Source organism: Ceratosolen solmsi, unplaced genomic scaffold (assembly GCF_000503995.2).
Source record: "Ceratosolen solmsi marchali unplaced genomic scaffold, CerSol_1.0 scaffold1, whole genome shotgun sequence".
NCBI classification, from domain to species: domain Eukaryota; kingdom Metazoa; phylum Arthropoda; class Insecta; order Hymenoptera; family Agaonidae; genus Ceratosolen; species Ceratosolen solmsi.
The window spans coordinates 9,955,304-9,968,899 of NW_011948415.1; the positions used below are offsets into that span (position 1 = coordinate 9,955,304).

The 13,596-nt window shown below is 30.7% G+C and overlaps 1 protein-coding gene across 1 annotated transcript in view; it reads right to left on the reverse strand.

Moving 5' to 3' along the window:
- The window catches only part of LOC105368774 (uncharacterized), a 93,399-nt gene that overhangs the window by 6,980 nt on the left and 72,823 nt on the right, over positions 1–13,596 (reverse strand). The window contains exon 2 of the mRNA XM_011507894.1: positions 8,831–8,946. Within this exon, the coding sequence (XP_011506196.1) occupies positions 8,831–8,912 (82 nt within the window). The 5' untranslated portion in view covers positions 8,913–8,946. The remainder of the gene's footprint in view (positions 1–8,830; positions 8,947–13,596) is intronic.

Sequence of the window (13,596 nt, forward strand, 5' to 3'; positions counted from 1 at the left end):
TCGACTTAATATATGCATGCATGTTTGTGTGTGTGTGCGTGCGTCCGTACACTCGTGAATAAAAAGCTCGCTGCAGCTATTAATAATACATTCACAATAAAAAAATCTCATTATTTATTTTCTTTTTCCTATGATGTGTGTGTTATATATATCTGTCTCCCCCCCCCTCTCCCTCTCTCCCTCGCTCTCTCTCTCTCTCTCTCTCTCTCTCTCTCTCTCTCTGTGTTCGCGCGCAAATGCATTGCAATACCGAATCATTCATGCGCATAGAATGACAGCGAAATATTTACGATTCCAAATCAAATATTCCCATACCACCTACACATATGTATACACGAGTGTGCATAACATTTAGCAGTTAGGACTTAAGAATCCTTTTCAGCTCAAGTTGCTGAGCTTTTCAGATCTTTTTAACCGTACTTTTGCCTCCTCCTTACTTTCAAATATTTTTTAAAAGCTCGACTAAAGTTGTTTGAATGATTTGCTGGCGCATTTCATTAAATCCAATTACACGACTTTCTATAATAATGTTCTGTTAAGACTATTTTATAAAAGCATGAATGGCCGTTTATTAATAATTATTTTAAAAAAATATTTTCCTCAAATATAATATTATTTTCTACGTTTAAATAATAAAACCGCAAATTTAAGTTTAAATGGCTTTTTTTTCATTCTTTTATTATTATTTCCGTAATTTATTAGCAGAGATATTTCTATTTGAATTTGAAACTGATGAAATCCTAATTTGTGAGTGCAAGAATATTCACTTACAATTCACTTTATGTTATCATATTCTGTAAGTAAATATTCCAATAAACTGCAAGTTTAATATAGAATTTAAATGATTAATTAAATATAATGAGATTTATTATAATTAAGAGCTAATGATTTAAACAATGTAACCTAAGTTTGTTATTAAAATATTTTGAGCAATTTATGCGTTGGAAAATTTTTGGCTAAATTTTATCGTCTTAATATTAAATGTACCTTTTAATATGCTCTTATACTTTTGCAATTGCAGTCTTATAATCCTGAAAATATTACTCTATCATATTTTCCACCTCTTTCAAATGAAAAGATGGAATGCATTTATGTGTCCATATCACGAAGCCTAGTAAACTAGTAGGATGGAATATGAATTTCAAGATAAATTTGCTGGATCGATTCCTTTCTTTCTCTCCAAATTTATGGAATTATTTGTAAAGATTCAAGGATTTCGCTATTGAATAGAGAGAGATTTCTTTCACTGATCATGACAATGCCTACGCATTTGAATATTTTTAATAAAGCTCTAGATTTCGTCTCCTAAGATCTTTCGCCTGGAATTTTTTATTTTTCAAACCTTCATACGCCAATTTCTCATCTGAAAATCATACATGCAATTTTTTGCATATAAAATAGTTGCCTATTATCGACCCATCAATAATAAATATTTTATTTTGATGAAACCTTCGGTATATTTCAAATTGCCGAATCGCAATCAATAGCTGAAAATTGATAGCGTTCCGTTTTTTTTTTTTTTAAATCTTGTATTTTAAATTGTAACATATATGAAATACATTTACAATTAAAAAAATATATTATTAAATAATTAAAAAACAATTAAAGATTATTCGGTAGAATAGCCATCTTCCTATGTCCTTAAACAATATATCTCTAACGAAAATATACATTAGTTACTAAGGATTTCTATGGGAACAGTTTTTGTATCGCAGTTTTCAAAATAAGTATATCAGTGGCTAAGTAATTTATCTTACTGAAAAATTTTATAGAGCGATTATCGAATACTATTATTGCGTTTTTATAAAATATGCGATTTTCAATAATTGCAAAAAAGTAATTTTCATACGTTCTTTTATTGCAAACTATAATGTATAATATTAATGTTTACTATTATTTTATTATTAAATCAAGACAAATTTTTTAAATATAAATATTACAAAAGTGCACAAAATTGATATTTATGTTTATCGAGCATGAACCTGCAGGTACAAACAATGTATATTGTAAATATAAAGGAATTTTTTTCAAATTTTTGTTTTGTTTGGTTTTGTTTTGAAAATAAAAGCTAATTTAAGCAAGTATCAACTTCTTTAATCATTTGTTCATAAAGTAGCTGGCAAATTTTTTGTGTAAAACAATAAAAAAACTCTCACAAGATGCTAAAAGGTAGCAAAACTGCCGTATTAGATGTTAAACAAATACTGTATAATCATTCAGAGAAATATACAGAGAGCGAGAGAGAGCGAGAGAGAGAGCGAGAGAGAGAGAGAGAGAGAGAGAGTGATAGAGAGAGGGAGAGAGGGGGAGGGGGTTCTACAATAAAACGAGCATTGCGACAATTGCAAGTCGTCTAATTAACCTGAAAATTGAAAGCCGACATTAGAAGCGAATTGCCAACCACACGCGAAAGTTATTTATCCGACCAATAAAATAAGTTGGAGCTCGACTGCTAATTGATCGGTATTATTCTATACTTGTCACTTAGAGTGCCATATCTCCGTGTCGTTGGCTGGCCAAATAAATAATAAACGCAAATGTGTACATTAATGTCATTTTTTTAATGCCCTTTGTCATAGCTATTAACAGCCGAGATAAAAAGAAAAGAAAAGAGGTCTGCCGATAATTTGGCGAAATGCCTGAGATTCGGTCAGGATTCGGTCACAAAGTATCGTGCCGTTCTTCTTATCTTAAGCTGGCGTGACTGAATTCTGTAGTTTGTCGACTGAAAAATCTTTCCTGCTGCGAAAATAATTTTGCAATTAATTGTCCAGAATTGAAGCAATAAACCTTTTTTTGTTCCGTATTTATATCTAAGAGAGCAATAGTTGCACTAATTATAATTAAAAGCCGCAAAATTTTATATCTCCATTTGGGGGTTTCCCATAAATAAAAATAAGAATAATTATTCTTTGCTCGAAAATTAACAGAAGCAAAAAATAAATATAAAATTAACATCATTGTCTGATGTGATAAAAAAAATGAAGTATTTATAAAACATTGTAATTTACCAGTCTTGGCGAATACGTTGCCAAGTTTAGAAGACAGCTTTATTGAAAGTACAAAAACAGGACAGAATTGGTTTAAAAAAAATAGACGTATCAAGTTTATTTTACACTCAAATATAATGTAATTGAAACTACACAATATTAAGTCGTTTCTTACAAGAACAATATGAATCTTTTCACGATCGTTGAATATCATTTGTGCTTTGCTGGAGGAAGAAATGTGCTCAGCGAATAGCACACATTTCAATGAATAATTCAATTCTTTTTTTCTTTTTTTCTTTTTTTTTTTGCAAAACAGAGAGTGAGAGAGAGAGAGAGAGAGAGAGAGAGAGAGATCTTTCTTAACTCGGTTAGTCTACAGTGACCATTTTTGTTTTTACATCTAATATTTGAATTTTCATACGGCCCATTTACCGCTACCCGAAGGTAAAACTTTTCCGCCTTCCTCGTTCGCGTTAATTATCTTTTATGATTTATTATTAAGTAGACCGACTAATAAAGACGTGTGAGTATACGCAGTGAGTAATTTACATAGGACTACAAAGAAGATTTAAAATATTAAAAAATAAAAAAATAAAAAAAAAAAGTTCGTTAAGGTAGTATGTAATTTTCATATTTTACGTAGAATAATTACAAATATAAAAATAAACATATGTAAATGTTATAAAATTATCTATAAAACTGTCGACAGCGTACATTCATAATATTTTGAAAGCATTTTGGAGTTCGTTTAACTTTCAAACATTTTGTTTATAAATTTTAAATGTTATTTTAATAAAATCCGCCAAACTTTTTATCATACTCAATATTCATACATCCACTCCTTGTATTTAATATTTACATACTTTTGAATTAATTTGACGAACATTGATCGTGTTATACTTGTAAATTTTGTAACAAGTACGAAGACGGTATGTTAATAATATAATATATGCTGCTACTGAATTAATTACTCAAAGTTGATTTAGTCATAAAGGTTTGATTACTAATTGAAATAAAATTAAAAAGACACTTTCAAAAATATAAATATTAATAATTCAGGTAATCTGAAAAGTAAGATAAAACGAAAGTTTAAAACAACAACAACAACAACAACAACAACAACAACAACTTAAACAAAAAACAACATAATTCAGGCATTATTTTATAAATTATATACATTGAATAAGCATTTTAATACGTGTATGTCTAAATGACTGCAGGATGATTATAAAACGCCCAAATTGATAAAAGTGATATACTGATAAACCTTTATTATTATCGTGATAAATGCAAATCTTTGTTTTCATAATCGTCATGAAATATACCAATCGTTCGAGAAAGCTAATTACGAAAATATTCTAATTAATTGAAAGCTTTTCACAATTAATTTTGTTATACAATTCGTCTGTGTACATGGCCGTTCAGCTTGTGCACTTAATCGCGCTTGAAAAGCTTGATTCGAGCCGATAGTCGGAGTCTCTCTCTCTCTCTCTCTCTCTCTCTCTCTCTCTCTCTCTCTCTCTCTATACACATTCTATTCTTCTTCGAGTCGTCCTCATAGCATAATCAGAGCATGAAATAAGACACATGTTCTTGCATAACATACGCAACAAATTAAATCGCAATTGCAGACGTATGTCACTAAGAATGCAATATTGGTGGTACTTACCTTCGGTGTTTTTTTTTGCATTTTTCGAGTAAGCGATTAAAAGTTTCAATTTCTTATGCACACCTATGTGAAAAAATTTTATTACAATACACGTCTTGAATCGATTCGCAAAATAACTTCTTATCCGTAAGTGTACTCTATTTAATTAGCTGTGTGCTAAATTTACTCATCAAGTTAAATAAAGAAATAAATTTTACTCGAACTTTTAGCAGTAACTTTGGAGGCGAATTCTCTCAATAACGCTCGTGTACTTGAAGAATCATTTTCCAGGGCTGAATGCAAATGGAAATTATATGTAATTAAATCGTTAACAAGCCTCGGCTTTTCTTTTAGTGTCGGCAAATATTAAGCTAGCGATTAACAATCAGTTATGAGAAACTCGTGTGCTGCAATGTCACTGGTACGCTCAGATAAGGCACGCGGAGCTATTGCTTTCTATGTTATTTCTAACTCGAAATTCTATTAACAAAGTACGTATGCAAATTAGCGCGATCTTCGGTCAAGTTTGCGAGGAAAATTTGATTTGATCGGCAATAAGTGTGACATTGGCGAAATCCCACGTACTTGGCATCTAAGGTAAAGGACTGCCAGGACTCGAAAGGGTCTCCTACCTAAGCAAAAACTACCACATTATCCATCACGTTAATGAATCTACGAGCAAGTGACTCGTTATGATTCATTTATCCATAACGCGAGACGTGCGAGCGGAAGAAAAAGGGACCCGATGGGAGGTCCGTGATTCGGTCGTCAAGTGCAGATCCCGCGTCACACATACACAATGCCAAGGGGAAAGCTCTTATCGGCTCCCCCGTCAAGTACGTTTTTTTTTTTATTCACGAGCGGCGAGGTCGCGTTTGGACGGAATTTCGATTATTTAGAAGGTGGTCGCTGCGGCTGTACACACGCGCATCATCTGCAAGGGAAATTAGCGGGTCAAGGTGGTACTCGTCTAGAGTCCCTGAATAGGGCGCCACGATATTGACCTCCGTAGAAAATATCGCGTGTCCATAACGAGCCCATCCCCTTTCCCCCACCACCCACGGTTTCCACGGCTTTCGTTAAGTGCCGTGGGGAGGCCGCCGTCCTCATCATGCGTCCCGTCCACCCACCGCGACCTTGAACATGAGCCCTCCCAGGTGTTTCAAATTAATCCGTACTTTTCGATTTAACGGGCATCGCGGGACTGACCGAGCCCAACCAGACTTTCCTTTCAAGGATATTGTCTTTTACAGGGTCTTTTACGCGCTGCGACTCGCGTTCGCCTATGAATTCATTATGATAGACCTTTACGATACACCGAGCATTAATGCGCAACTTGGAGGCGGATCCCCGTAAATAAACTTAATGCACGCGCCGCGGCGTTTACACGAAGCCTTGCAGTTATTGCATCCTAGTTTTTTTCCTTCAAGCCACGTGCCCCCTACGGTAAAGAAAGGCTTGATAAAAGCCAGGGATAGTCGTTGCAGCTACTAATATTCTTACCATTTATCATCTATACGGCGATATTTCATTCTGGTTTTATAATTGTAATATGGCTGAAATTATTGTCCATTTTCGTTATTATTGGATATTCTTTTTATAGAAAATATTTTTTTATATCCTTAGATTCACGTTTCTATCGTGAACTTGAGTACCATCATTATCATTTTTACCATAATCATCAATTAATTTCGCCATATTAATAAACAATAATAAATAAATATATAGGCGTAGACAGTGCTTAGTGACCTAATTGATACAGTTAAAGTTAAATTAAATAGTAACGTCAAATATTATATTTAAACTCTGAAAAATAATTTTTATCCGTACTTGGCTAGTATTTTCTCGTAGTTAAAATTAATGATGTAGCATTTCTCCTGTCATTTGAAAATCTTAGAATTTTCGTATACATATTTGTACAGCCGATTATTATCAAATTTATATTCATATAATCTAAGGACATATTATAATTAATTGTTATTAATTTAGAATTACATAGCCTAGGATTTGAATAAAACAAAATATGTAGAAAATACGTGCAATCGGTTTATCGAATCATTATAAGAAGATTACGTTATTTTTCCGAAAGCTACCGATATAATTACAAATTTTTAGTTTTTACTTAATTTCAAATTCTTCCAATAACTACAGTAAATAGTAAAGTACTTAGAAAAATAATGGCCTTTGAAAATTAAAGTTTAATTAACGAAATTCAATTCAATTTTAAAATTACTCTAACCAAATGCATTTCTTTTTTCTAGTAATATCTTATAAGGTAAGCAATTAGAGACTAACGACTCTAATTCTAACCATTAATTCATGTGTTTCGCACATCTTTTTATATTTTCATAGAGGTAGTACATTTAAAAGGCTCTTAAATTCCTTTTTGTAAGAATTATCATCCCTTTCTCACAAGAATTAATTGACTAGTCAAAATATTTTTAGTTTAGCCAAATTTATGAGTAATTTAAAATTAGCTAGAATATTGATAAGAAGAAACATACAATTTAATACTTTATGCGACTAAATTTAATTAAAACTTCAATTTACGTTAAAATATAATATTTTATAATGCCTTGAAACAAATTTCGTGTTTCCTATTTTATTTATATACATATATATATATATATATATATATATATATATATATATATATATATATATTATTTTTTTAAATGACGTTGAATACATACCATTTCCATTGGTTTTTATTGCAAAATATATTTTTCCTTCAAAATAAAGCAAATTAAAAGAACATGCTTCTAACAAACTCGAAAAATTTATGTTATAATTGATAAACTAAATTGAAGAGAAAATTTACTATTGAAAGAAATTTAAATGCTTCTATGGTTTTTATAAAAAAACTCAATAAATAAGAATATTTTTATAAAACTAATTATCATTTTTTAGTATCATACATGATTTTTGAAAGGAGCTTGATATTTTCATATTATGTTTCTATATTTACTTCTACGTAGTATATAAATAATAATTTAAATAATTTGTAAATAGATTTTCCCGATGTCATTCCCGAAAGTTGTATCAGCAAATATTCATACTTAGAACAACGTTATGGATAAAATTTTTAATGACTTTGCAATTTGTAATAAATTTATAATAAACTGCAAAGCTTCATTGATACTCAACATTTTACATTGTATGCTTTATGTATAAAAATCTTGATATATCTGCAGATGAATTTCCATTTAACAGATTACGAAAAAAGAAGGTTAAAATAATGCAATTTAAACCTTTTCTTTCATTACTTGTATTTATCAATATTATATGTATATATATATATATATATGTATATATATATATATATATATATATATGTAGTATTTTATATATTAACTTTCAAATCTTTGTTTTAAATTAGATTTGTCATAATTAAAAAACTTTTAAATTACATGTTATGTTATAATATAATGTTAAAATGTAATTCATAAATTTTACACAAAGAACTGTTTGAACTTTAAATATATCAGGTGTGTATTTTATTTATGAACTTACAAGAATAGATTTTAATTAAAATTTTATATTGAAAATACTAAATTATGTCAGAATAACGAATGGCGTCATTCGTATTTTCGATCTATTAATGATACCGTTTTACAATTTCCTATTATTTACATAAATCGTTTATATATTATATTTTAAAATCGAATAAATTCTGTGTAGAATTATTTTTTTAATAAAAATTCATTGGAAAATATCTAACTATTTTAGGGAGATAAAGTAAGAGAAAATAGTGTTGAAAATGACTATTTAATTTGTTACAAGTGACATTTAACAATTTTTATTATAATTCATTAATATTTCAAAATCAACTGCAATAAATTATCTAATTAGCTATACGTCTTATCCAATATTCTACAATTATAATATAGAAAAATTATATTAGATTAACTAGGATTGCGATTTATTTTTACAATCCATTCTCTCAAGTAGTAGTAATACATTAATAATCATGAAGATTTCATTATCGTTTCTTTAATTATAAATTACGTCGACGAGCATACTTATTGTTATAAATTATTACTAAACATCTTTATTCATGAAATTTTACCGACTTTTTCTTCCGAAGATATTTAATTAGATTAGCCATTAGATAACTCTAAATATGGATTACTATTTATGGCATCCCATAGTTCCTTTATATTAATACATTCCCTTCGATAAATATGCTCACCAGTGGGGTAAATAAATATTGGTCTCTTCGATTGCGTTATCGTGGGCATCGTAGGTCTGCCGGCTCTGATTTCCGTCGCCATTGTTGTTTAGCTTCCAAAGCGTTCAGTTATAAAACTACAACAAAAATAAGAGAGAAAAAAATAAGGCTGTGACTTTTACAGCAGTAGTTTCTGGTTCATTATTGTTTGCAATATTTCATTGCATCATAGCCGGCAAATTCAACGTGACTTATCGTCCATGGGCATTCAGACTAAAGTTCGACTATTTCCGACACCTCTGTTAGCTACAATAAATACAGATATATGGTGTAATTCACGAAAGTTTTGCTCTATAACATGCGGGAGTTCGCCCTTTCTCTTTCTATCAGCACAATAGTCAAATGGCTATTTATACCGATATGCATCCATTACATTCAAATCCATAATAATAAAGTTTGAAGGATATATAAAATAAATATTTTATCCAAACTAATATACTTTGAGCCTGAAATATGTGGCTGTCAAATTTTATAGCTTTCGGTCACTTAAAGTAATAAATATTTATAAGCACATGCGTCTATTATATTTTGTATTTTTCCTTTATTATTATAGATTTAAAAATTATTACTAATGAAACGTTGTGCCCAAATATATTGTAAATATAAGCATTTTTTTTTTTAAGTTAATATTTTAAATACATTAAAAAAGACACGAAAAATACTTTAACAATAATAATAAGTATCGAAAAATCTCTATGACAACTATTAAGTATTTTAATTTAACGAATGCACAATGAATATTATATTTATAATTATTTTTTTAAACTAATCGAAATTTGCGGATAGCTGCAAGTTGATGTAGAGGATCTTCAAAAAATTCTTTTACTGTCTGCAAAGTTCCTCTGGGATAATGTAGAATACCCAATTACTGTTGCCGTTAAATTTATTAGTATCATTTTTCAAACTGGCTAGTCTGAAATAATCTTAAATAATGAATATACAACTTTTATAATGACTATTTTACAATGACTATTGCTAATTTATTTGTCGTTATAAAATTATGCATATATGTTAGAAGAAATTAATCATATTTGAATTAATTTTAAGCTTTCATTAAGAAAATGAAAGTTTTGCATTTGTATTTTTATATTGTATATTAAGTAAAAAATTTTTTTCTCTTTATTAAATAGAATTTTCAGTAAATACTCGTTTTTTCGTAAATTTAAATTCAATGATTATATTGTATTTCAATTATTATTATTTTTCTTCTTATAAAGGGAAAATCATTAATATTGTCTTCGTATCAGTTTAAACATATCAGTTTGCACATGATCATGCGTACGTATCACAATTACTATTAAATCATATAGAAATATTAATAAATGCCAAGGGTCAAAAATCTTTCTTATATTTTCGCAGATTTTATTTTCGTATTAATTTATTAATGTTCCTGAAAAATAATGAAAATAATTTCTCATTATCCAATTTTTTTCATTTTTTTCATAAATTCTTAAGGCATTGTTTTTTCTTATCTCGTCTAATACTATTCGTTTTTCTATGTTTATTATCATTGTTAATCTCTCGATTTACATGCTCATTTATATATTGTACTATTCGCATTCTATATTGATTTTTGTTAACGCCATATTTTAATTAAATCCTGAAAAATAATGGATCTTAAAACATGTAAAGTACGTAAAATACAATATAATTGACAGTGTGGGGGTTTTTTTTTTTTTTTTTTTTTTTTTTTTTTTTTTTATTGATATATTACTTTATCTTAAGGAAATGACTAGAGAGTTCGGTAATAAATATTAAATTGGTAGATCTGAATTCGATTTATTAACTGAAATTCTATGGTCGTACATGAAGAATAAAATTTCCAATACAGCAACGTAAAAGTTTTAATAATGTAAAAGTTTTTTTTTTTATTACTTAAAAATCATATTGCCGAGACAATTTTTCAGCAATCGCTACAAGACTTTTCTGCGAGACAAAAATATCCAATTAAAATTAATAAAAGAAACGTCGTATTTCATTGTATGAGTATTAAAAGAAGAATGCAATTCATTATATCTTGCATTCGATTAACATTGTTTCTTTCGCAACAGAATAAATGAGATAATAAAAAAGAGAAGTCTCGGCTAAATGCTTAATTAATAAAGTATTAGGGAATGACCCTTGTGCAATTTCCTTGGAGTGAGTAATGTGCCAGCTACTCGAGCAATGAAATACATAAAAATCATTAGTTTTAAGTCTCGAGCGCGTCTGACACTAGCACCGGTCAAGAGAGAAGTAAGGGTCGAGAGTTTCGTCGGCTCTTCTCTACGTTTGTCAAGCAACGAATTACCTTCTCTCCGTCTCGTTTCCGCTGCCTACCCTACACCACAATGGTACTCAGATTGTGCCAACGAGCGCGCGAGGTACCACTGAAAGGGACAGGTTTCATTTCAAAGGTGACATTGGGGTAGGGAAGATCCTCGACCTTTTCATCTTCCTCATTTCCTCTCGGTCCCTTCCTCGGCAACTTGGCCATTATCCCGTTCCACCGTTCTTCCGTATCGGGCGGACGATATCTGTTTCCGCATTGACTCGATCAGCAATAAACAAATGCAAGTTAACCTCCGGCTCGAGGAGAAAAGGAGACGCTGATATCGGATCGGGAGAAGGCGCACGAGCAAACAAAGCCATTTTTGCCAATAGGATTCCGTTCTTTTTACCTCCTTCCTCACCATTCTCCTCCTCACCTCCTCCTCGCCATTCTCACCCTCCTCACTATCCTCCTTCCCGTCTTCGTTCTACCACCACCACCATCTTATCGCTTTGTCGACGTATACTTGAACGCGAAAAAAAAAAAAATCGGGCACCCGCTATCTATCGGCACTTCCAGGCCTAGTGATTTTTTTCGAGCCGATTACCTAACCAAACGTTCTATCGTTTATCTGCAGACAAGACCGAGCTGTGCATAAGGCCACAATGTGGGAGGGGGGATGTATAGGATGGATAGAAAGACAAAAATACAGAACTTGAGCGAGTCATTGGCGTGGTTTGGGATTGTAGTAACTAGAACAGAGGCGTCGAAATGCGGTCCGATAGCACGTTCGCACGAGCGAGTCTTTAATTCATGAGATACGTTACGAGCTTACACGGGTTCCCTCCCTCTCGCCCCGGCCCCTACCCCACGACTATTTGTACATTTAGTAGGAAATGTGGATTACTCTGGATTACTTAACAAATTTATCGAATTAAAAGTAAATTATAAAGGATTGGCAAGACGAATTAACATTCACAGCAATTCCTAAGTGTCTATTCCATTGAACATTCCATTTCCTTTTTATCTTTTCCCTCTCTTGTCTCTCTCTCTCTCTCTCTCTCTCTCTCTCTCTCTCTCTCTATCTTCTTATTTTTTCAAAAGCTTCGAATAATTTTTGAAAACCAATGATATTTCATTAATCAATAATATAATATTTTATTAAATAAGAGGAGTCTCGTTTACGTTGAAAGGCAGCCCTCGGTGGCTCACTTACTTTTTCAACTCCAACAATTTCTTATATCCTTGCTTATTATATTTAATGTGATGTAAAATCATCGCTTAGCTCAATTCGATTATTCGAGCAGCTCTAATATTGTAATACTTGCATTTATTCAGGCGAATGTATATATTGTAATGCTGATATACAAATATATGCATACATTTAAATACACAAAAGGGACGAGATATCCAGTACATGCACGTCGATAATCTTGATTAGCGACAAGAATGGAAATTTAATGGCCATACACGTGTATAGATTAAGGTAATACTATCGATATTTTAAGCCTTCCATCTAGAAAATGGCTTATCCGATGGAAATGTAGTAATTGTAATGCAGTCTTTTAAATCCGTATCATTTAAAATATAAAATATCAAACTTATGATTAATTTTAAGGTAAGCCATTTTCATTAAGAAGCATTACGAAATCATTATTTACAATCTAGAGTGCGTAGATTAGCATTTACAAATTTCATTTCATTTATAAAGAATAATTCGCAACTTAATTAATGTTTTGCCTACATTCATGTCATTAGATTAATATAACACACAAATCGCTGTAATAAAACATTCAAGATATGCTTCAATAATCAAAATTTCAAGATCAAGCACAAATCACATCTATTTATAGCAATTGTGTTGTAAGTAGGGTAAATTTTTTTTATAATCTTTAACTATTTATTATTATAACGTTATTTATATATTCAGTTGAAATAAAATAGGCAATGTGGAGTATAATGAACTTTTGAAAATTAAAGCCTTTTAGTTGCATCATACGTAAGAAAAAATGATAGCTATCCACATGAAAAAAAAAAAAAAAAAAAACTATATAAAAAGAGTGAATTATAAAGGAATACTCTTTTGTATTTATTATCAATATACTTTATCGGATAGAAAGATTCGACCTTGAAATATTACTTTAGTCCTCGCCAAATGGACATAATAATATTCCCCGTTATCACAACAACATGCTGTGCTCATACTCGCATACTACATATACCCATATATATATATATATATATATATACTTGCGCACATGCCTTTATTTATTTGCGTCTGCGTGCTTGTGCGCGCGTGTGTATAATCAAAGAGAGTCTGGCTGCTCTCACACAGGGCTTCAAGTAATTCGTTATCTTAGAGTTGTCGTGCCTAGTTCCCAGGATAAGAGAACATAAGCAAGCAAGCCCTCTGCGAGGCTAAAGTTATTTTGTTTTTACTTGCTGCCATATTCGCAGACAGTGGCTTTGCCAGAAC